Here is a 24,923-nt window from a genome sequence, read left to right as displayed (position 1 = left end):
ATATATATATATATATATATATATATATTTAAATATATATTCATACAGACATATCTCAACTCATATCAAACATTATTTGAGACTTGCAGATATGTATTTCATTATCAAGAAATTCAGTTTAGTAACAAACACAATTTTATGTTTTGTTAAGCTTCTCACCCACCTGCTGTTAACTGGGATTTTAAAAACCAACAGAAAACCAGATCCTTCAGGGAACCCACAGAAACCAGGCTCCGGTCAATACCCCAGCCGGCAGACGCCTTACTGTGTACTAACCCAAAATGTAGAAACGATCATCACAGGAGAGATCTGAAAGGATTCTGTTCGAATGTAATTTCCGCTATGCTCGCGTCCAGCAGGGACACCTTTAGATCTCGTCAAGGCAACTCTCGTAATGTACCTGGGTGGAATGAATTAGTTAAAGATCTTTATACACATTTACAAGAAATGTTTTTACTGTGGAGGCAAAATGGTAGCCCTAGGGAAGGACACTTTGCACTGCCAGTGAGGCAGGTGAGAGCGCAGTTCAAACTTGCCCTTAAGCATTGCAGACTGAATGAAAAGCAACTAAGAGCTGATTCAATGTCTAGGAAATCAGAATCTGGCGATTACCCCTGTCTTTGGGAGGACATTCAATCCCTAAATCTCAAAACTAAAAAGCTATCACAGAGGGTAGGAGAAGCCGTTGGTGACGAGGCTATCGCAAAAATGTGGGGCGATCACTTCTGCACTATCCTGAATTGCATAAACAATCAAGACTCCCACAGGGATGTAAATAACCTCCTTACTGATAATATTCAGTTTCATTTTGCCAGTTGTATTATGCCAGGTAACACCATGGAGGCCATAAACAACCTACCTAATAATAAATCGCCCTGCTGCGATGGTCTGCTTGCTGAAGCTTTCAAATTCTGCCATCCGATAATTTACCTTTTGGTAGCTGCTCTGTTCAATGCGCGCATAATTCACCAGTTTCTCCCAGACTCCCAACTCTTAGTTCACTTAATACCATTAACCCTTTCATATCTGTATAGTTATCACATCACTGAGGGCACATGAGCCCCAATGTGTCTGGGAGCGCTCGACAGTGCGAAAAAATAATTATTTCGAAAATTCAGCAAAAATAGAAATTTTATGCCAGCAACGTTCATTTTGCTGTCCTTTTTTTCTAAATGTTTATATTTTATGGTGGAATAGTCAGAATAAGAGTCCCAGCCCGCTAAATACAAAAAAATGTGAGTTATTTCACGAAAAAAAAAAATCTTTACTTATTTTTATATTTTCGTTCGTAACCCAAAAACTATGAATGTCAGGCGAATGAGTTATTTGTTATGAGAAAGCCAACAAAATTCTCTAAATATCGACATATAAAAGAATGGAAAACGAATAAGTCCAGCTGGTGAAAAAACTGATAGAAAAAAGGGCAAGAAACAGAGCGCTCTGCCCGGCGTATGGTGAGAATTATCGCTAGAAAAAAGTTTTATTTGAAGAGCCCTATCTCGGTTATTTTTCATAGAAATTACTTTGTAAATATACGAAAATGTAGAGGAAAAGTTGAAGAATAATGTGAGAGTCAAGAAAAATGGCTTTGGTAACGGCAACAGTTTCATTTTGACGTTATAAATTGATTGAAACGAAAAAAAATGTTACCATTGTCAACATTATCGTTCGTAGCTCAAAAGCTATAACAGTTAGGCGAATGGATTATTTTTTATGAGAAAGCCAACAAAATTCTCTAAATATTGATATATAAAACAATGAAAAACGAATAAGTCCAGTTGGTGAAAAAATTGATAGAAAAGAGGGTAAGAAACAGAGCGATTTGCCCGCCTATGGTGAGAATTATCGCTAGAAAAAGTTTTTTTGAAGAGCCCTATCTCGGTTATTTTTCATAGAAATTACTTTGTAAATATACGAAAATGTAGAGGAAAAGTTGTAGAATAAAGTGAGAGTCAAGAAAAATGGCTTTGGTAACGGCAACAGTTTGATTTTGACGTTATAAATTGATTGAAACAAAAAAAAAGTTACCGTTGTCAACATTATCGTTCGTAGCTCAAAAGCTATAACAGTTAGGCGAATGGATTATTTTTTATGAGAAAGCCAACAAAATTCTCTAAATATTGATATATAAAACAATGAAAAACGAATAAGTCCAGTTGGTGAAAAATTGATAGAAAAGAGGGTAAGAAACAGAGCGATTTGCCCGGCCTATGGTGAGAATTATCGCTAGAAAAAGTTTTTTTGAAGAGCCCTATCTCGGTTATTTTTCATAGAAATTACTTTGTAAATATACGAAAATGTAGAGGAAAAGTTGTAGAATAAAGTGAGAGTCAAGAAAAATGGCTTTGGTAATGGCAACAGTTTCATTTTAACGTTATAAATTGATCGAAACGAAAAAAAAAGTTACCGTTGTCAACATTATTGTTCGTAGCTCAAAAACCATAACAGTTAGGTGAATGAATTATTTTTTATGAGAAAGCCAAGAAAATTCTCTAAATATCAACATATAAAACAATGAAAAACGAATAAGTCCAGTTGGTGAAAAATTGATAGAAAAGTGGGTAAGAAACAGAGCGTGCGCCAGGCATACGGGTGAGAATTATCGCTAGACATTTTTTTTTTGAAGAGCCCTACCTCGGATTTTTTTCATAGAAATTACTTTGTAAATATACAAAAATGTAGAGGAAAGGTTGAGGAATAAAGTGAGAGTCAAGAAAAATGGCTTTGGTAACAGCAACAGTTTCATTTTGACGTTATAAGCTGTTCGAAACGAAAAAAAAATGTTACCGTTGTCAACATTATCATTCGTAGCTCAAAAGCTATAACGGTTAGGTGAATGAATTATTTTTTATGAGAAAGCCAACAAAATTCTCTAAATATTGATATATATGATAATGAAAAATGAGATTCAGAGCCCTGCCTAAAATCCAGACGTCTCTTATGTGATGCTCTAACGAATTTCCGCTAGTTTTACCGTAAAAACTTTTGTAAAGCATGTTGGAAACTGTTCTCGATTGACGTCGCTGTATGTAAACAGCCACACGTGTTTACCCAACCTCGTACGCATGGTCTCTGACAGAAGTGCGGCCTGCCAGGCCTGCGTGGGTGCGATCAGCTGATGTCATTGTGAGAATTTTACTACGCCATGGATTTGCGCATGCACAGTAGAGGAACTAAAAATTTATAGAAAATAGAGGATACCAAACAGAGTGTTTCCAATAATGTAATCCTACATTTTATAAAAAAATGTAAGATACGAGAGAGAAACGTGGGTAGGATCAGCTGATTTCATTGTGAGAAATTTACTATGCCAGGAATTGCGTGATACGCAGTATAGGGACTGCTTGCCTGGCGTATCGATGCCTGAGTTACACGGTCCAAGGTATGCTTTAGCCTATGGAAACCACCAACTGTCCGAAAATAAAAAAAATTTACCCCTACCACACGTACGAAAAATGTCGGTAAATTTTACGTAAAATTACGTCAGTCAGAAAAGAAGGGGGGTAGGGGGTTGTTGCGTAATATGACGTCAATTGGACAGGAAAGGGTTAATAAAAAACAAGCTAAAGGATGCAGCTGACCCTGGCAATAATCGCCTGATTGTAATTACTACAATTGCGTCGAAGATACTTGAGTCTGTTCTTCTAGTGAGACTTCTCCCCTTTCTACACAGTACTGACAACCAGTTCGGCTGTAAAGCAAACCACTCAACCAACACCTGCATCTACATCCTGAAAGAATTGCTGAACTATTACCTATCATCAGCCTCTCGTTTTCCTATGTTTTGTAGATGTGAGAAAAGCACTTTACAGAGTAAACTACCTGAAGCTCTTCCTGAAACTGCACAAACAAGGCACACCTCTATATCTAATTGGCATTTTATGTTGTTGGTTCTCTACACAGCAGTTCTGTGTCAAATGGGGTAATGTACTGTCGTACACCTTCAGCTCCCTAAACGGGCTCCGGCAATGGGGCATTCTCTCTCCATACCTGTTTAACACATACACAGGTGTCCTGAATGTCAAACTGAACTCACTCCCAATCGGAGTTACGCTGATGATATGGTTCTGATCTCCCCATCAGTGCAAGGTCTCCAGCGACTCATCGACACCTGCCGCCAGTATACAGAGGAATTTGATATCCTATACAACGAAACCAAGTCTTAGTGTATGTCGCTGCTCCCAAGATCGCTTAAGCATATTACAGAACCACTAATTTCCCCTAGAAATCGTCTGGAATTCATGCCTGAATTTCCATATTTGGGACACATTATCAATGACAGATATAGACATCATCCAAATTTAAGCCCTTTCCAATGTGATGATTTACCCAAACATAAAAAAAAAAAATATTGCACAAACAAGCAGCCAAGATGAGCATCATTTTCGGTGTGTTCCTGACATTTTTTAAAGACATATGTAACACACACACACACACACACACACACACACACACACACAGAGAGAGAGAGAGAGAGAGAGAGAGAGAGAGAGAGAGAGAGAGAGAGAGAGAGAGAGAGAGAGAGAGAGAGAGAGAGAGAGAGAGAGAGAGAGAGAGAGAGAGAGAGAGAGAGAGAGAGAGAGAGCTCTACTTTATCTTTTATCTTTCATATTTTGTTGCCATAATTATGAATTTTTATTGCAATAACTGGGTAATTTATCTGGGTTGCTATGTATAACAAACAAAAACTTTATCATAAATAGTTTTTCTGGCAAAATTTATTTTGGGGGAAAGTGCAAAGTTTTCTCGTATTGTAATTTCTACTCATTATTCTGCCTACATAAAGTTATTTTTTGGGACTTTTTATTAAGCTGTAAAATAAAACAAAATTAGATAGTCTACTGTGAAAATTGTCAGAGCTGTGTGTCTTTTGTGTGTATCATTTTTCTTATGGAAAACATGATGCAAATTTGTCATTCATTTTTTCATATTGTTGTTGCTGTATTTACATTTTGCATTGCAATAACTAGGTAATTTATCTGGATGTGCTATGGATAAAAATGAAAGAGCCTCGATGGCTCAGTCGGCAGAGCAGCGGCCTAGGACTTTGTAGAGGTCCGTGGCGCGGGTTCAAATCCGCAGCCGACTGGTCAGAAAAGGTGGACACTTTGCTATCCGTGTAGACACCCCGGGATTACGTATGTAATCAACGGATAGGTTTGCTGAAAGCAAATGGGTGTTACAGACTAATACACACATAAACAAAGCCACTCCAACATCTTCTAACAACATAACAGACACCTCACACGTCTCGAACTGTCGACCTAACTGCCCAGTTCTCCTCGCTGCTGGGATAAAAGGAGCTGGGGATTGGTACGATACACGTACACATCGTTACTGGGGTCTAAGCGATGTCAGGCAGGGCAGCTGAGCGAGGCTACGGCCTACCCCAATGCCAAATCAAAAGTCCTTCAAAAAAAAGAAGGCATCGTGCTTACCCCATATAAAAAATGGGAAAAAGCACGTTAAAACGAAGAAGAAGAAGCTATGGATAAAAATGAGGACTTTATTGCGATTAGTTTTTGGCAAATTCTTTTTTGGGGGAAAGTGCAAAATTTTCTTTTATCTCATAAATTCTGCTTATGATTCCACTTACATAAAGTTATTGGGACATTCTACAGAGTTAGGTCCTGTGGTAGTGGACATATTCACTCACCCTACTCTATACCGACACCTGTTACATAATGGGTGATCGCTCTGAGGGTAGTAACCTCAGCATTCCCGTTGGCTTTCTTTCTCTGGTATATTTAGCAATATTTATACCTTGAAATGTGTGCTCAAGGGACATTTCACCGGGTGACACGGGTCCGAAGCTCAGAAATAGATTTTTCCTTTGTCAAAATCCCTTTTTGGGGCCTTTTCCATGCCACTGCATTGAGCAGTCATTCATCTGAAAATTGAAACAAAATTGAGCTGTCTACCTTGGAAATTGTGTGAGCTATGTGTCTGAACAAAAAAGGCTTACAGAAAATGTGATGCTACTTTGTCATTCATATTTTCAAATTTTTCTTGCTATAATTACAACTTTTTGCATTGTAATAACTAGATAAACTATCTGGGTGTGTGATGGATAAAAAATGAATACTTTATCCCAAATAGGTTTTTGGCAAATTTCTTTTTGGGGGAAGTGCAAAATTTTCGTGCATCGTAATTTCTACTTACTGCACCTACTTAACGTTCTTTTGGGGGGGGCCTTTTTTATGCCACTGCATAGAGCAACCCTTCAACTGTAAAATGAAACAAAATTGAGCAATCTACCTTGTAAATTGTCTGACCAAAAAAAGGTGTGAACATTTTTATGCCTACCGCTTGAGCCACTACCACTTCCCATGGACGTAATTGCTTATAAGAGTCATAAGCGAAAGGGTTAAAGTTCTTTGCAGTGTCACTTTGGCTGTTTGCTGCAACCCCTTTCATTCTATTGACTGTACCTCCGTTCATATTCTCTTTCCTCCATCTTACTCTCCACCCTCTCCTAACAATTGTTTCACAGTGCAACTGCACAGTTTTCTTCCTGTTACACCTTCAAAACCTTTTTGCTGTCCATTTCCCTTTCAGTGCGGAATAACATTTTAGGTCCCAGCGCTTGGCCTTTGGCCTAAATTTTATGTTCCATTCCATTTTATATACACAGACTGCAGAGCAACACTAGCAGTTTAACATATTTTGTGTGAATGTCCATTATATAATTAACAATAGATATCAAGTTTTGGAAACAAATCAGTTAAAGAAATTTTGCCAGATTCTGTATAATTTTTAAACGGCCAACCCTGTGAAAGCTAAATAAATGTTTACTGATGTTGAAGTCACTGAGCAATTCTTTGTTATGTTATTTTGGCTTCCTTATTTATTTTGATACATAATGTTTTCTTTGAGGCCGCAAGATTAAATCTGAATTTTGTCACAGAAATACTTTGTAATTACTGTAATGTAATTTATTCTTTCATTTTGGTAAACTTAGTATTCCATTCCATCTATTCCTATCTTGGGTTATTATAATAAACAAAAATTTGGTTATCTTTTATTATCAGTCTTTGTTGACAAAAAATTGTTGCAAATCTTTGCACTACAGTAGCACAAGTAGGGTCCCTGTGATTTGCCTTTATACATTGATTATGAAATTAATAATTTCCCAGCTGAATATTTTAGTATTCATTCCATATCCTAAGTCTAGGTTCTCATACCTTGATAATGTTTTTGTCGACTTTGCCTGATTCTGCTTGTCTTTATAGTGGTACATTGTAAATTATGTAGAGCCTCGATGGCCAGGTCGGTAGAGCAGCAGCCTCAGACTTCATAGAGGTCTGTGGCGTGGGTTCAAATCCACAGTCGACCGGTCAGAGAGGCGGACACTTTGCCATCCATGTAGACACCCCGGGATTATGTATGTAATCAACGGATAGGTTTGCTGAAAGCAAATGGGTGTTACAGACTAATACACACACAAACAAAGCCACTCCAACATCTTCTAAAAACATAACAGACACCTCACACGTCCCGAACTGTCGACCTAACCACTCAACTCTCCTGGCTGTTGGGAGAAAGGGGGCTGGGGATTTGGTACGATACATGTACATATGTGCTACTGGGTTCTAAGCGATGTCAGGCAGGGCAGCCAATTGAGACTACAGTCTACCCCAATGCCAAATCAAAGTCCTTCAAAAGAAGGCATCGTGCTTACCCCATATAAAAAATGGGAAAAAGCACGTTAAACGAAGAAGAAGAAGAAGAAGATTGTAAATTATGTTAATGTAGGAATAAATCATTGTATTATATTGCTGTATTCTTCTCCTGCATATTTTTATTTTCTAGTTTTTCTCTGTGTTTGATTAATTATTTACTTAGTAATTTAGTGCTCATATGAATTTTTTTTGAAGGTTGTGTCTTGAGGCATGAGTGAAATACATAACTTAGCCTTATAAGGCATTTTTCATAGCCAGGAAAGCATTTTTTTCCCAGACAATAATGTTATTATTTTGCAATAAGTTTATGGTTCCCACTCCCAGGTGGTAAGGAAAATTTTTTATAACAATAGTGTCTCAAATGTAATTATTAATTCCAATATTTTTCCATGGCTAAACTCTTAATGTATTGTTTTATGATTTTATGCTTACTATTAGCTCAAAGGCTTCTGACACAGAGGGGTATCTGAAAGTGATTTATTTGTCTTTACAGAAAGAACGAGAGAAGACTAAAGGTCCAGGTTGGTTTGATATGAAAGCTCCTGAGATTACTGAAGAAATTAAACGTGACTTAGAAGTCCTTCAGATGTGTCCAGTATTGGATCCAAAGAGACCCTACAAGAACAAGGATTTGAAGGTTTGATTATCTCTTCAATTTGTAATGTGTTTTGAGTCTTTTCAGTAATCGTAATTTTTCATTTCTTATTGTAGATGTTTCTTTTTGCCCTGTTAATTTAAGTTCCATTCTCCCTCTAGGTTTTGCCGAAGTACTTCCAAATGGGAGAAATTCAGGATTCTCCTGCTGAATTTTATTCATCACGCATTCCCAATAAGAAGCGAAAGCGCACTATGGCAGAAGAAATTTTGAATGATGAAGAAGCACTTGGGTAAGAAAAATATTGTTCTTTACAACAAGTTTAGGAATTTTTTTTTTTAAATAGTGAACCTGCATTACAATCTAGTAATCATTTTTTTGCCAGGTATATGTAAAATATGGATTAAGACTGAATTATTTTAGAATTATGGTACTTAAGTGTCTGGCAGTCATTTCTTTACACCAGGTACATGTGAAATAGGCAATTTTCTCTGTCTTGTAACTTTATAAATAAAGGATTTTGACAAAGGAAAAATCTATTTCTGGAGAGGGGCCCGTGTCACCCGGTGAAATAGTCCATTCAGCACTTATTTCTAGGTAATTCCGTTGCTAGATACCAGAGAAAGCTAAATGAAATGCTGGAGTTACTACCCCCAGAGCGAGCTCCACTAGATGGAGTCGTGTATGGAAAAGGGTGAACTACAAAAACACGGAACCTTATCCTATAGAGATTCCCAATGTCAAAAGTCCCAACGAGAGAGGTGCCGATACAAGCCCATGCACTACTCGCGGACTGTATACAAGGCAACACTAGCCGCATTCCATGTTAGCACCCACCTCACTAGAATGAAGTTTATCAAGGGAGGGAGAGAATGAAAAACAGGGGTGGGTCACCGGGTGACACGGGCCCCTCTCCAGAAATAGATTTTTCCTTTGTCAAAATCCTTTTTCTGGGTCGGGGTCCCGTGTCACCCGGTGAAATAGTAACAGAGAAATAAACATCATTCTTATGCTATTAAAGACTTAAATAGAAACGTTGAAAACTAGGAGAATTCTACCCTGAACATAAGGTCCTCTAAGTTCATGTAATGAAAATAATGTAAGTGGTCACCGTCTAAGATCATGAGCTTAGAATAGCACCTGAATAGGCTTGTATAAGAAAATACTTCCTGCCTAATAGCAGACCCAATGACAGTGCCCCCTTTTTTTAAAGGAGAGGACCTGACAAAATTGCGAGGTCCTGTCTAAAAAGCCTGCAAGGAGAAAACTGGACACAGAAACAGACCTTGTAAAGGGGAGTACTTTCCAAGGTGACCACCGAAAATGAGGACCTTCAATGTAGATAGAAAGTTAGGGTGAGGAATTCACAACACTACCCTGAAGAGGGGAAACCAAACTGATTGGTTCCGCCAGACAAACCAAACTGATTGGTTCTGCCAGACAGGGCAGACAGTACAGGAAAACTAACACTAGAAGCTAAGCTGATTAAAAATTTTTGGGACTTCCTTAACAAGGAAAGATAAGAACAAGGTGATTGTTGGTTACCGAAGCTAACTCCGATACATTACTCAAAGACCAGGAAACCGAATGTGGACGGAGTACTGTTCTTAGACGAACACAGACCTTAGGGATGAAAGTTAAGGGCCTGTGAGTCTGGTTCCAACAAAACACTTTCCTCGAGGCCAATGCGGTCGCATCAGTCTATAGCTTCGAAAACTATGTGAAGAGTGCTAGTTACTTAACTGCAGAACCATACTGCAGTAGAGTAGGATCCCTTAACTGATTTCAGGAAAACAGTAATAACAGGACCAATATCAGTTTCCTCCTCAACTGTAAGATTCACAAAGACCACAAAGCCAGGACATCAGAGTTTGAGGGGCTGACGAGGCTGAGTTTATACCAGACGGGACAGCTTGATAGTTTGTGGCTGAATTGGGTTGCAAACAGACCTACTTCCAGGCCCAGGAAAAGGTCACAAGACTACCTGAATGATGCTCCGCCTAAGGACTATTCCGACACCAGGGGAGGCCCTGGATAGGGAAAAAGCAGTGACCTTTTGGACCCCTACGAGAAGGGTGGTAGACAGAGGCACCTGCGTCTGTTGGTTATGGAGAAGAATGAACCATAACCTGAACGGAGCATTCGAGTCCAAAACCACCTGTTTACGCAGCGCACTATTGCTGTTTTGTTCAGAACCAGCCTAAAGGAAACCTCTTGGGGGAGTTTCCAAGGACAGGAAGACTGTCACCGCCCTCCAAAGCGTTGATATGGAACTGTCGGAACGTGACCGACTAAGTACCATGTACTCCATTGGGCCAAAAAAACCACCTCACCCGCCAGAGAGGTGACGGTGTGGAATACTGAGGCCGGAGGGGAAAGCTGGAGAGGAACTGACTTCGGTAAGCACTTGACAGTTGTGCAAGGCCGAGGCCACTATTCAAGTAGGAGGAATCAAGGAGACACGTCCCTGACTCCACCATACCCCGGTCATAAACTCCAGCTTTGACTTCAGAAGGAGAACCGTCACTGAAGCAAACTGGAGAAAACCAGGACCTTTTCTTGGGCACGGGAGAGGTATGCTTGAGATGATGAAATGATAAGATGCCCTTGCTATCTCTTTCCACTTCCACTGGATTCATAACTACGGAAGGCTACCCTCCTGAATCAGGTGGGATTCCTTCCTGGTTACTTAGAAGCCCAAAGACTAGAAACCGATTATAATGACCGGCGCCCTCAGGCAATTCCCGACGCTGGGTGCCCAAATGAGCCAGGCAACTAGATATGTAGCTAGCATAGCCTCCTAATACCGGAGCTGTTGAACTACGGTATTGTTCAAACTGGCGAAGACTCTGGAGCCGCATTGAGGAGGGCATGAACCTGAAGGGGTACGCCTGCTCCCCGAGTCTGAATCCCAAGAAGGGATAGGACCTTTCTGCAACCAAGATGTGAAAGGAAGCGTCGGAAAGGTCTATAGAGGTGGTTACGGCTCCACGGCGCAGTAGGATCCGAACCCACAAGACTGTAAGCAACCGAGACTTGCCGCATGAATAAGGAAAACAAACGGGACACGCCCGGAAAAATTTTCCAGTGGAAGGGAACTTCCTTGGCAGACTGAAAAAGCCTGACAGGCCATTCGCAAAGACCCCCAGAACTCTGGCCGGAGGCTGATTGAACCTGATTGGGGAACAACAGTCCAGCTCCACCCCGGGCCCTGATAACTATACTCTGGGCCCAGGAACTGAAGTTCCAGTGGCCCCGAAAATGGTACAGCCTCCCACCCATATGAGAAATACTACAGGGAGGAGGCTTGATTGCCTCCCGTGAAGCGAAAGCCTTCCCAATTTCTCGGAGAGGAGTAGGATGCATCCCTGCTCCTATGATAACCCCGAGGGTCAGAGCCTCTTGCCAAATGTCTAGTGAAAATTTTTTCCTTAGGTTTTCGTATGAAGCAAAGAAAACCCCGGCGGGCATTGCTATCTCTTTCCCGTGGGGGAGGCAGAGACACACGGGGGCGTTACAAGGGGCTGATGTGTTGGCTGAACCCGCACACATCGAGGTGGAGGCTGGGAGTGAGAGCTGACGGCTGTCTAGGGGCAGAGACCTGAAGAGCCTGCACCACTGCCTGAGCAGGGGGGCTCTTGAACTACATGAACTTCTTGCCGGACTTAGGGCAGGTCCCAGCAAGATCAGACCGTTTCTGCTCGTAGGGTAGACACCCATGAGAACGGAGGCTCTGGGTAACAATAGTAGCCCCAGATGGGCCGTAACAACGCCCACCTGGGAAAAGATTAATTCTCCAGGTGAAACCGTTCATAAGATTTTTCAGCTCAAGGCGGAACGGGCAAGCCTGACTTACACCCTGTTTCAGCTTCCGAAAATTGACTCCGGAAGCTTAGGGTAACAGAAAAAACATGGGAAAAAGTAAATGTTAGGCATGATGAAATGGAAGGTTATATGGATGAACAAACATGAAAGCAGTATGATAATGCCAAAGCTTGGTAGTAGAGAGAATTAAAAAGAGCAGTCTGTGCATTGCGGATATACAGAGTAAGTAGGGGACATGCATGTCACAGGGGATGTTAAGAAGCTGCATGAGAGAAGTGCAACAGTACTTTTTATTTCTGTTTGATCAAACAATGATCAAAGTAGTACATTTAAAGAAGGAAAGTGATAATCTGGTGGGTGTAACAGATTAGGTCATTATGTAGACACTGATTTTGATTTCGTTCTGTTGCGAACAAGACACAGGAAGCATTCCAGATATGAGAAGAGTAGCAACAAGGCCAAGATAAATTCCCAGAGAGTATAATGAAATAAATATATAAACATAAATCTAAGAAAAACAGAATACAGGTTCTCCCAAATTAGAATGTAGTGAAAGGCTGAAATTGCATAAGAAAATAAAATTATACAGTAATGTGTATTGTTTTATGACCATGAATCATGGTATGACAATGAAATATAAATAAAAGATTTTTAAGGTTTGAGAATAAAGCTTGTAGAAGAATAGCAGGAATCAGATAGCAGGGTAGAGTTAGTCCATACCATAAAAAACCATAAGATAATAGTGCATTATGGTGTTAGCTGGGGTCCTGTGGGTATCAAAGGGTCTGGGAGACCTAAACCTACTTGGATCAGAACTGAGACTGTAGACTGAAGATGAAGGGAGATTTGTGGGAGATAAAACACAGGGAAGACATGAGACCCTTTGCATAATACAGCACTGGAGGCAGTTATGATGATGGTCAAAATAAAGTACCTAACTTTTCAGAAGCTGATTTAGCAGTTTTAACTGGGTTATTTGTCCAAAAGAGTGAATAAAATTAAGGGAGAAGTACATTTACAGTAAGTAATGGGGACACAAATGGCGAGGTACACAGATATATGAAGACTACGTCACTAGTCATTTGAAGTAGACTAAGGTATGGGATTCGATTTCAGATTTACAGTACCTTCAAGATCAGAATTGTTAGGCAAAGGAAGAGCAATTCAAGGTCACGTATAAACAACATACAATATAATGGTTTTAATGTAAAAACAGTCTGAATTGGGTGAGTTGAATCATTGGCCAAAGAATGAACAGGAATATTGTTTGACTGGAAATGTTATTGAATTGTTTGACTGGAAATGTTATTGAAGAAGAAAAGTTTAAAGAGAACAGAACTTGTTATAAGTGGGGAAAGGATCAAATGTTATACTTATATCAGTAACAAATATAGTGTGATTAGAGAAAAGCTGCTAACAAATTAACGAAGAGAAGTGAATCCAAAAGCAAAAGGTTTGCCGGTTAGCTTTTTGCCAGGCTCTAAAGTACTTTAGAAATATCATGTGATGATAAAGTGTTCTCCAAAGGCCCCCACAAAATTCATTCCAAAATTGCAGAAGCTAATATGACTTGTAATTTGAAAGATTTCTGTGTTAGAACAAAATACTTTATTTAAGGAAAAAATCACAAATCACATGATTCAGTCCTCTTGTGAATTTCTCGAGGAAATGTTGAGTACGATCTGGGTCACATACCTTGCCAGTCCTGAAGAATACAAGAACTTCAAGATCTTATAAATCAAAGAATGTGAGTGAGTTCAGATAATTAGATGGCCAAAGTAGGATGAACAGGATTTTTAATGTTATAAGTTAGTGTGAATTCATTCATTTGGAACAACAGGTGACAATGAACTTGAGTACAGTAAGCTTCTGTAAAAATTACAAGAAAAGGGGTAAAACTCAGTATATGTGATTGATAAAAAATTGCAAATAATTAGCTATATAATATGTAATTAAGTCATAAGTAAAAAATTTAATGATAGGTGAACACAAGCTAGAAAATAGACATTGTACATGAGATCTGTGAGGAAAGGATCTCAGACCTCTGACTGGTAGGTGATATCCTAAGCTCACTTTATAACCAGAATTTAAGGATATTGGTTATATGGTCTAGGCCTAGTAGGACTTTAGATGACCCAGCAGCAATAAATAGACAAAATTTCAGGGAAGGGTTCTATTGCTCCCAGCTACCCCAGCAACATTGAAATTGCTGAAAGAACTAATTGGGAAATTAGAGCCAGGAGTGGCAATTTTCTAGGAGATTAAGTGACAGAATCGTGAACGTAGAGGGGAGGAGGGAGGTAGGGTGTGTAGAAGTTGATAAAAATTTGATTTAAAAAGAAACAGATGTTTTAGGGTAAAGAAAATAAGAAAATATTATTAATGGTTATAATACAAGAAAGTATTTTTGTTGAAATTATTACGGGAATTTATAGCAAATTTAAAAAGTCATGCTTAGAAAATGTTGGAGACTGCAAGAAAAGAAAAATAACTTACTTGACTTTGGACCAATCATGGGATTAGGTACTTCTTTATCTTTCAGTTTTTCACCCTTTTTTCAGTATTTTTGCTTAGCACTTAAAAAAAAATTGCCAATACAGCTGTAGTGGAAAATTGAATTACAAATTTGAGATAATTATGAATTTTTCCATGACTGTCATTTATATAGTATGCTAGGATATTGTTTTCATGTTAATATTGGAGATTGTGTAATGGAAATTTGGGATTTTTTTCTCAAAATCTGATTCTTTACTTGTTTCCCCAAGTCCTTTTCAATAGACAAGTAAATTTTGTCATTTGAGCTTTGCTGATTACCCATGATAAATGAGAATTATCTTTTCAGATATCAGAAGCACAAGTATAATGAAATTATCACCAAAAAACAGAAGCTAGAACCTAGATGGAATGCAGAAGGAGGAAAGAAGAAAAAGAAGAAAACTAAGAAGGTAAAAGAAGCTGACTGAATTGTTATTTTAAATAAAATGTCTAGTAGTCTCTTGTTGTTTATATTTTAGATTGTAGTCATCCTTGTCTTTTTGTTTTTCCAGGCAATTGACTGGATTAGGATACCTTGAAAAAAATAGACATGAAGGGCTTTATATTATTTTGTAAATTGTGAAGAAAAATTTGCATTTAATGTGCAAAGTTTGTTTATAAAATATGTAAAATCAGAAGTAGTTGTGTTTGAACTATGACCTACATCTTGCTTGATATGCTTTGGGTAATTATAATATTGCACTAGATAAATTAAAGAATAATTGAAGTGAATTATAAGTATTGTCATAAAATGTGGCACTTTAGTATAAAAAGCAGCTGATTTTTTATCAGCGGGAGAATTGTGAGTTGACTTGGTTGCTTTTTAAACCTACACTGACATTTTTGTGTGAAAACCATTAGATATACAGAAATCTGTAGGACTGCATATTATATTATTTTAAATAAAAATAGTGATGTTTTAAGGAGATGCATTCAGTTAGAGATGCAAGTAATATTGTAGCAATTTCGTATTATTTATATGACATGTTTTCCATCCATGGGTTAGATGTGAGATTAGATTGCTCTCCATTCTCCTCTGTCTTTTGCTGGTTCTGCCTGAGTGGCTAGTAGGTCAAGGTAATTTACTGACTGTTTCTATGATTTCCTGAACCCTTCTACAGGGTTTTGTCCCCCCTCCTATATCTGTTGCTTTTCTTACCAACTGCTCCTCATCCATCTTCATCATATGTCTGTTATCCAATATCTTGGTACTACATCTCTCTATCAATTCCCCATTCATAATGTAATCTTCCTACCATTATATTTAACCTTTTCAAAATTTCCTCCTTTACACTTCAGTGTTGATGGTGCTGCTGCATAGAGTTATACAGGCCTTACGTACCTGTGGTTCTTGACTTGCCTCTCTTGTTCAATCTTGTAATACACATTGGGCATCAGAAATATCTTATTCCATATGTATTTTATTTTTTGATAGCGTAGTCGCTTGTTTTGTCCTCAAGGAGTTACCTTCTATGGTCTACCAGGGCTCCATGGCTGACCAAACTAATGTCAAGGAATTCTCTTATACTGTACTGGTCTTTGTGCCAGGTACAGTATTATGTCACAGTGATAAACATGTAACACTTGATGGAATATATAATGGACTCAAAGAGAAAGGGGACACTTTCCCAAGTCTATGCAGTGAGGCTGTATACCCAGGTTTTTCTATCATCAAAACCTACTTAGAGAAGGAAGTGATTAATGTACATGCGCAGTCCCATCGCAGAGACCAAGAACCATTACTCTTCTTAGTCAGCGCAGTAAAGCTTATTATTACTGGCACTCTGAAAAATTCAAAATTTTTCCCTGATTTCATTAGCAAGGATCATGGAAACATCAGAAATAGGAAGGTAAAGTTTTAGTTTTAAAGTTTTGGAATTAATAATCAATTTGTGTGTGAAAAGCCAGAACCTGGCATTTCTTGCCATCAGTGGTCGGCGCTTGCTCATCATTGATTGCTAGTTCGTAAAGCACAAATTGTTTTAAAGAATTTGTCATTCTAACTAAATGCTTTAACTAAAAGAAATGTTCCACAACCTGTCATTAATGTAGAAAATCCTTTAAGATTATGCAATGTCTACAATAATGTAGGCAGTAAATGAGAATAATTTAGACTAGATTAATAATGGATGTGTAAGTAGCTTATATCCTAGGGTTATGTATCCTTAAGTGGCGTAGCTTATAACCTAGGATTACGTATCCTTGAGTGGCCTAGCTTAGACCAAGGACGCTAGGATCAGATTATAATGATCTGGGCAAAATAAATCGGTAGCCTAGGTATAAGGCTAAATATTAGTAAAAATGTTTTCCTTTTATATAAGCCTGTGCACTCAAGCATGGGCTAAACTTATATCAAGTTAAATGATAACTTTACGAAGCATCCCATCATTGGACTAAATCATTAGCCTAGGCCATGTAACCTGGCACTAGGTGAAATAGTAATTGTGCTGGATGAGATGGTAGCCTATCTTTAAGGTTACATACTAAGGTAATTGTGTTTTATGTAACCCATACCCTTAAGCGTGAATTAAATAATATGGATTAGGCAGTAGCCTAGATTAGAGTAAGTGATAGCCTAGCTGTAATGTTACACATTAGTGAGTTCCTGTTTTATATAATAGACCAAATAGCCTAGGATTGGATATAAACAACAAACTGGAGTAGGCAATACCCTATACTAGGCTAAGAAAGAACAAATAAGCCTAGGATTATTTATAAACAGTATTCTAGGCTCAATGAAATAACCTAGTTTTTATGACTGTATCGTATCTGTAAGGCTACATACTAGTAGGATCTTGTGTAGCCTATATCCTTAAAAGCGATATAAATCCAGAACAGGCAGTAGCCTAACCAGATTAATTAGGAACCACTTTTTAACCCTTAAGGGACGGCATAATTTATCAATGTGCAGCACCTCAGACCGGGGAAATTCTGAGGTTGGCAAAATAAAAAAAAATCACATCAATGGAAAGAGAATGACACGTACATTCACACTGTATAGATAAAAAAATTCTAAAAAATTTTCCCTACCTTCCAAAAGAAGTTGAAAGTGACTATTTACAACCCCTTGTGGGGCCTCATTTACAAGACAGTCGTAAATTTTACCGATATATGTTTTTTCTAATAAATAAATTCATTGTATTTTGTAAAGTTGCTATTACTGCTTACACAATATCAAAACAGATAAGAAATAAAAGGAGTAACAAAGTTTTTGTATATTTGTTGTAAAATATTCACGTAAATTTACAAGAAGGAAGATTCAGTAACTTTTTTTTTACTTGTACATGCTTTTTCTAATATTTCTTTGCAGATTTCTTTGTAAAATTACATTTACAACCGACATACTATTGTAAAAGATAAAAACAAAAAACAACAGCAACCCCTTCATATATATACAAGCAAATTTACAAAAAGACTCATGTGAGAGAGAGAGAGATGTAGTACTTTCCCCCTTGAAGTCACAAGCATTACTGTTACTGGCCTAACTCTCATGTCTGTTTAAAAGTTGCCATTAGTGAATTTATAGTAAATAGAAGCATTGGCACCTTTGTTTCGAATCATTATTACCATAACAGTGGTGCTTAATTTTGCTTCACACTGAAGCTCAATCCGTCCACCTCCCCAAACCTGTTTTACTTCACACTGAGGTTCAATCCGTCCACTAAGGGTCAAGGGAATTTCGTACTATTAGCCTAAAACAATGGTGGCCAAATATTAGATGAAAGGGTAGTCACGGCCACATAAAACAGAAAACTAGATTATAAGAGAGTTATTTTCTGTATAGTTTATATCCTTAAGTTTTAAATAAGACTAGAATAGGCAGAGACCTAGAATAAGTTAAGCAAGAACCCTCTAAGAAATCCTCTATTCTTAGCTTAACGTAGATTATACTAGAAGCATTAACCTAAGCCATATATAACAGTAGCTTGGGTTAGTTAAACAAATTAGTTCATAGCAGTTAGTCTGAATGGTATAACAATTAGAATTAAAATTTCACATAGCCATTGCAAAAGGACTAACAGTGTACTGTATAAGTAATACAGCCAGATGAAAACTAGCCTAAACCTAAGAGGGTTTAAGTTAACTTAGATATTTAATTAAATGTATTACAACTACACACTTGTAATCAAGTTAACCTGTAATTTGGGAACTGTATGAAGAACTACAGAAGTGTCCCTCATTAAAAACAATTAATACTAACTAGCTTCTAATAACAACTTGTTTTATATCACTACAGGGCTGCCATTATGCAGGACCCTCAGCTCAAGTGTTCTTAGCAAATTGCTCGGTTCACTTTTTGCCAGTGGGTACGGCCCATACCACATGCCATGAGCATAGTCCTTGTAAAAAACAAGGAAAATTTATTTGATCGCCAGATACGTGTGTCAAATTTGTAGTATGCTCCTGGCAGCAAGTTTTAAGGACGAAACAGCTCGTTTTAAGCTGTCTCAGTCCTAGGGTTCAGTGGGGGTAAAGGGGGAGATTATATCTTTCAACAGAACTCCGGCAGCAGATATTTAACCCTTTCTTGGAACAGGATCTATGTTTGGGCCAAAACCCAGTAACATTAGTCCCCAGTACCTCCCAGGTTGACCCCGTGGAGGAAGTAGAGGAATCTTTACATGGGGGTGGCATTCTTACTAAGGAATATGATGTGGAAATTGCCACTGAAATGGCCCTGGTGAACCCAGAAGCATCAGGGACACAAATTTCACTTAGCCATGGGAGAAACCTTCCAGAAAGAATTCTATTCCCCATGCAGCTATCGATACTGAAGAGGATCTTTCCCCCACAAGGGATACTAGGATCCACCTAACTCCAACTGAAATTACTACATTTTCAGAGGGTGTAGTACTTACCCAAGACTTCTGCCCCTTGGATAACAGGCAATTACAGTTCAGTTGTTGAAGCTCAGTCAGATTGTGCAAGCTCCCCCAAAAGGGATATGTAGTTTGCGGCATTTGATAAAGTTCTGTAAGGAAATTATGAGTAACATCGAAGATATGATGCATGATTCCGAAAAGGAAATTAAGTAAGTCATGTACACCCCAAAGTGTAAAAGTACTGCATTCTGTAACTGAAAAGTGAGAGTAGATACAAATGCTGCCCAAACAAGGCCTAATGTTAGAATTCCGACTGGAAACAACAAAATGGTCAGTTCAAAATACAAAACTTCAGATCAGAACATAATAGGGGATCCAATACTCACCCCTGATGATACTGATAATCCTTGGCGAGATGCCTCAGTGTGGATATTCTCTCCTGATGGTAAGTATCTAATTAATGAGAGAAAAACTATGGTCAAAGTTGTACATGTATAATTTAGAGACAGGGCAGCATTCCCTTACATAGAATGGTGCCTGGTACCACCTTCGCCAGACATGGAGAAACCACTAATAGAAACGGTTCTCTTACCTGTGCCTATAGCATTAAAAGCTATAGATGAGTCCCTTTACCAGGTCAATGGAAAATGGATCTCTTCTTCCATTTTGAACAAGACCCAAGTTGCTCACCAAGTAGCTCCAGCCTTCTGTCCCTTCACTTTCAAAATTATTAATGATGTGAAGGCAGATTTTCAGAATTTTGTAGTGACTAAAAAACGAGAGAGTATAATATAATTAAAACCATTAGCCATGGTCATCCCAGTTTCAGGAAATTCCACCAAGGAATGGGCAGTACTACAACTCCCTTTAGAAAAGGAAAAAACTCCATTTAGATACAGCTATGCAGCAGTTTGGGACCCCTATGAGAAAAATCTCAGAGGGGACAGCCTCGGCAGTATTTCATGCTAGGATCCACCTCCTTAGTATTATAACCTCTACCACCTTGCTGGAAGTTGCCATCAAAAGGCTTGCAGAAGATTCCAGAACAATTTTGCTGTTGCGGCCAGAAGTTTTATGAGAACCCTATGGGAAGCACTCTGTGACTTTCTAGAGTGGCGCATAAAAGCACGAATGGAAACATTGGAGGGCTCCAACAAGTCACTTCTCAATGTAATTTCATTATTACATTCTAACCCCTTCTGTAAGGACCTGTTTGAGGAGACTGTTGTGGCTAAACTTAACAAGCAAGCCCACCAACAGAATTGTACAGAGTACGTTTTCTGGGAAAATGGAAATTCAGGAAACAAAAAACTTGAAACTTCCCTTTACCCAACCCCTTTACCCAACCCAAAAAGGCTTGCTGTGATTAAAAGTCTTCCATATAGGAAAAGATACAACAGGTTCAAAGTCATGCCCTTTGGGCTAAACATTGCCTCAAGAATTTTTTACAAAATTAGCAACGGTAGTTGTTTCAGAACTCAGGAAAGAAGGAATACAACTAGTAGCGTACTTAGACAACTGGTTGATCTGGGGGCCCACAAGAAAAGAGTGCTTGAGAAAACCTAAGAGCAGTGGTCAAGAGATTACAGTTCAAAAGGTTTTATAATAAATGCACAGCCCAGAGTTTCCAGACGGCATATAGAGCATTTGATGAGACTGCTGCAGTTCACATCAGTATAGATCCAATACTCTGATTGCAACTAAAAATGTGAACAAAATCTGGCTATCGCATGCAAGTAAAAAGATGCGAGACTGACCTCATTAAAAGATTCAGAAAGTTGGGGAGATACTTTGGCCTTGGACCCGGAAAGAATCTTTGGCAAAACAGGTCACCCTGAATCCTCCGTCCGTACATGACAATACACAGATGCCTCGTTGACAGGTTGGGAGGATCGTTAGGTGGCAGGGAGGTGGTCAGCTAATGTGAGGAATTGATATATCAATTTCCTGGAGCTGATGGCTGTCTTTTTGTCTCTCAAAAAACTCAAACCTCCAGAAGAGAAAGATATTTTGTTGGGTCCAGACAACATGATTGCAATGTCCTGCATCAAGAGTTCGGGATCATGTGCAGCTCCTCTTAATATGATAATGCTAACCATCCTTCGGATGGCGCAGTTCACCTCACAGGGTCTCTCAGCGCAATAGCAGACTCTTTACTAAGGAAAACGAGTCTCCTTTTCAAACAATAGCCAACATGCTTCCACAACCGGAAGTGGATCTGTTTGCCCAGTACTGTATATGAGTCTCCGAGCTTGGACAATCAAGGAACAGAGATGCCTTCCTACAAGACTGGAACAAATGAAAGACGATACTGTATATCTGTTTCCTCCAGTGTCCCAGGTTTCAAAGGTTTTGAGCAAACTTCTTAACCTTCAAAGGAACAGCTTACTTAATAGCCCCAAATTGGCCAAACAGGCATTGGTTCCTATTACTTCAACAGTGGGCAAAGAGATCACTTCCACTACCGTCCGCTGTTCTATCCCCGACAGTAGGAGGGCATGTCGTCTACGCATCCTCCTTTCTGAGCCGAGGCCTTCATGTATGGATTTTTTGAATATTATCTACCATGAAAATTACTCACCCAACATTGCTAGGTACCAGTCAAAAATTAAGGACATCATCTATCCAGCAATACCTGTCCGTATGGAAGATATGGTTACATTATATCCATACCGAGAGCCAGTTGAGATTTTATGGAAGCACTTTTAAATTTTCTTAAATACCTTTTTGAAGACAAATGCCTGGTGGTTACAACAATCATGGCATACAAGGCAGCATTAACGGAACCCTTGCTTTATTGATTTAGGATTGACTCTAGTATAGAAGTTGTCACTTCCCTTCTGCTGTCTTTCTTGCTCTACAAAGACCCACTCCCAAAAGGCTTCCGATTACTTGGTCCCTGAACAAGGTGCTTAGACTTCTATCAAGCCCCGCAATTCAGCTGACCCAACACAGTCACAATTCACATGCTACAAAAGGCAATCTTCTTGATTGCATTGGCATCAGGAGCTCGTATTAGTGATTTGGGCTCTCGTAGATGGAGATGATACATCACGTAAATAGCTGACCATCAATTATTATTTTCCCCTGGTCCATCATTCCTGGCCAAGAATGAGGATCCTTTAAGAAGGAAATCTATTCTGATAAGAAAACTCAGTTTAGCAGACAAGACATTATGCCCTGTTGCAGCACTTAAGGTTTACCTAGAAGTCATGGCAAACATCTCAGAGGGTCCGATTCTCCTACACCCTAGCACAAGCTAACCACCACTCTCCCTGTAAGGGCTGAGAATGATTGTAGTGTCTCATTAAAAAGGCAAATCCACACTCCTTTCTTAGGTCACATGATATTAGGAAAGTAAGTACGTCGTTGTCCTTCTTCAGAAATGTCTCTTTCAAAGAAGTCTCCGAATGTACAGGGTGGTCATCAGAGACAGTATTTTTAAAAAACATTATTGCCACGAGCTCAAACAAATTCGACTACACTGTGTATCAGTAGGTGGCACGGTTAGTCCTAACTCCTAGGTGCTACAGCAGAAAACCAGAGGCCTTATTGATGGTGAGTATGCTAACTACAGTATTGCTGGGAGAAGGACGACAGTACTGCATATAAATTGTACACAGTGTGCTTAGGTAAGCCGCTGTAGAACTACATCCTAAAACATAAGATCGTGTATAATTTCTTGTTTTTTGGTACCAAAACCTGAAGAGTATTTGGAATAAAGAATGGGGCTTGAAATTTGTGGCTTGACCTCAGACCAGAAATGTTTTTCCTTTGGGGTGTTGGGATTAAAAATTGAGAGCTTGTCTTTTTCGTCACCTGTTAAATTCTTTAAAGCTCCTTGAGGATGAAACAAGTGACTATGCTATCAAAAAACAGGTTTTGGCGTAGGAAAAGCATGTTTTTGGTAGTCCCTGTTGAGTCCTCAAAACCCTCCCATTTCCCTGACAAAAAGGCATGGAATTTGGGCAAGGGATCATCCTGGATTAACCAACAGAAAGTATTGCTTCTTGGTCTCCACTATGGGTCTGTTGTTAACACTACAGCAGACTGCGCATGCACATTAATCACTTCCTCTTGTAAGCAGGTTTTGACGAAGAAAAACCTGGGTATACAGCCTTGCTGCAAAGATTTGGGAAAGTGTCCCCTTATCTTTGAGTCCATTATGTACTTCATCAAGTGTTACAGTGTTTATCACTACAACACAATACCCGGCCGTGAGACCAGCTGTAAGAGAATTCTTTGACATAAGTTTGGTCACCCATGGAGCTCTGGTAGACAATGGAGGGTAACTCTTTGAGGATTCAACAGCAACTACCAAAAATACTGTAGGATTTTCCTTTGTCAAATTTGCCTCTCAACTATGCATCACTACACGTTTTATGCGCATCATGCACATGGATATAAACATTTTCCTACTCTTAGATACACATTGACAAGTTTTCCCTCATGTCATATGAATTAGTACACAATTTCCTTCTTGTATACATTTTACATGTTCATTTCTGTGCAGCAGTGATCAAGGAAATGCAAGACATAATAAAATCATATTCCCACAGTACTACATTTGTCAAAACAAAATCAAGATTTCCCTGAAACAGGCATGCTCATAGATATGTAAGCAGTGCTCTGTCTCTCTCTCTCTCTCAAGGTCAGCAGAGGTATATTAGATCTTTTATGAAAAAGCACTCATGTTGCAAGTTATGAGCTTCCCTGCTGAATATATGTTTCACTGCCAGGTTCGGTTGCCAATCACAGAACATCCTCCCAGTCATATAATTGATTCAAACTTTAACCTCGACCCCCCAAGTGGTGGCCTGTCCTCTGTCGCTTCCTGAAGCACAAAATTGATTCAAACTTTAACCTCGACCCCCCAAGTGGTGGCCTGTCCTCTGTCGCTTCCTGAAGCACAAAATTGATTCAAACTTTAACCTCGACCCCCCAAGTGGTGGCCTGTCCTCTGTCGCTTGCTTACATGTCTTGCATCCCAACAGTCAGACTAGGTCTGCCGCCTATAACTACGTTTCCTCCGCATTTCATATAAAGCAGGTCAGATCCCAACAACAGATATACTGGCTGGTGTATGGGCAAGAGCCCATGCTGATAATAATGCCAGCTTAATAAAAAATCACAATTTTTAAAGTAAATTGTATTTTTTGCAACTATACTAACTTGAGGTCCTTTACATTAGCAATTACTTTCAGTGAAGCTGGAAACAGCCGCTGAACTTTCTAACAAGGTGGTTAAGTTAACTACCATCTGGGAGGCGGGAGTACCACCTGCCTGGATATAAACATACCAATTTGCCCAGGTGTCAGATTGAGGGGTGGCATGAGGTGGGCATGAAATGTAATGTAAAGGACCTCGGGTTTGTATAGTTAGGAAAATACAATTTACCTTAAAAACTTTGAGTTGCTCCGGCAAGATATACAAACTGTCGGTCCTTTACATTAGGGAGACTTA

At 39.0% G+C, this 24,923-nt stretch overlaps 1 protein-coding gene across 1 annotated transcript in view; it reads left to right on the top strand.

The window, feature by feature from the left end:
* Positions 1 to 15,096, top strand: part of LOC136838839 (U3 small nucleolar RNA-associated protein 6 homolog) — a 183,268-nt gene extending 168,172 nt beyond the window's left edge. Inside the window, exons 16-18 of the mRNA XM_067104476.1 lie at positions 8,176 to 8,319; positions 8,439 to 8,569; positions 14,945 to 15,096. Coding sequence (XP_066960577.1) covers positions 8,176 to 8,319; positions 8,439 to 8,569; positions 14,945 to 15,065 — 396 coding nt within the window. The 3' untranslated portion in view covers positions 15,066 to 15,096. The remainder of the gene's footprint in view (positions 1 to 8,175; positions 8,320 to 8,438; positions 8,570 to 14,944) is intronic.
* The last annotated feature ends 9,827 nt before the right edge of the window (positions 15,097 to 24,923 follow it).

The sequence above is a fragment of the Macrobrachium rosenbergii genome, chromosome 5 (genome assembly GCF_040412425.1).
Source record: "Macrobrachium rosenbergii isolate ZJJX-2024 chromosome 5, ASM4041242v1, whole genome shotgun sequence".
In the NCBI taxonomy this organism is placed as follows: domain Eukaryota; kingdom Metazoa; phylum Arthropoda; class Malacostraca; order Decapoda; family Palaemonidae; genus Macrobrachium; species Macrobrachium rosenbergii.
The sequence above is the reverse complement of the archived record's forward strand: the minus strand, read 5'-3'. Positions and strand labels throughout refer to the sequence as shown.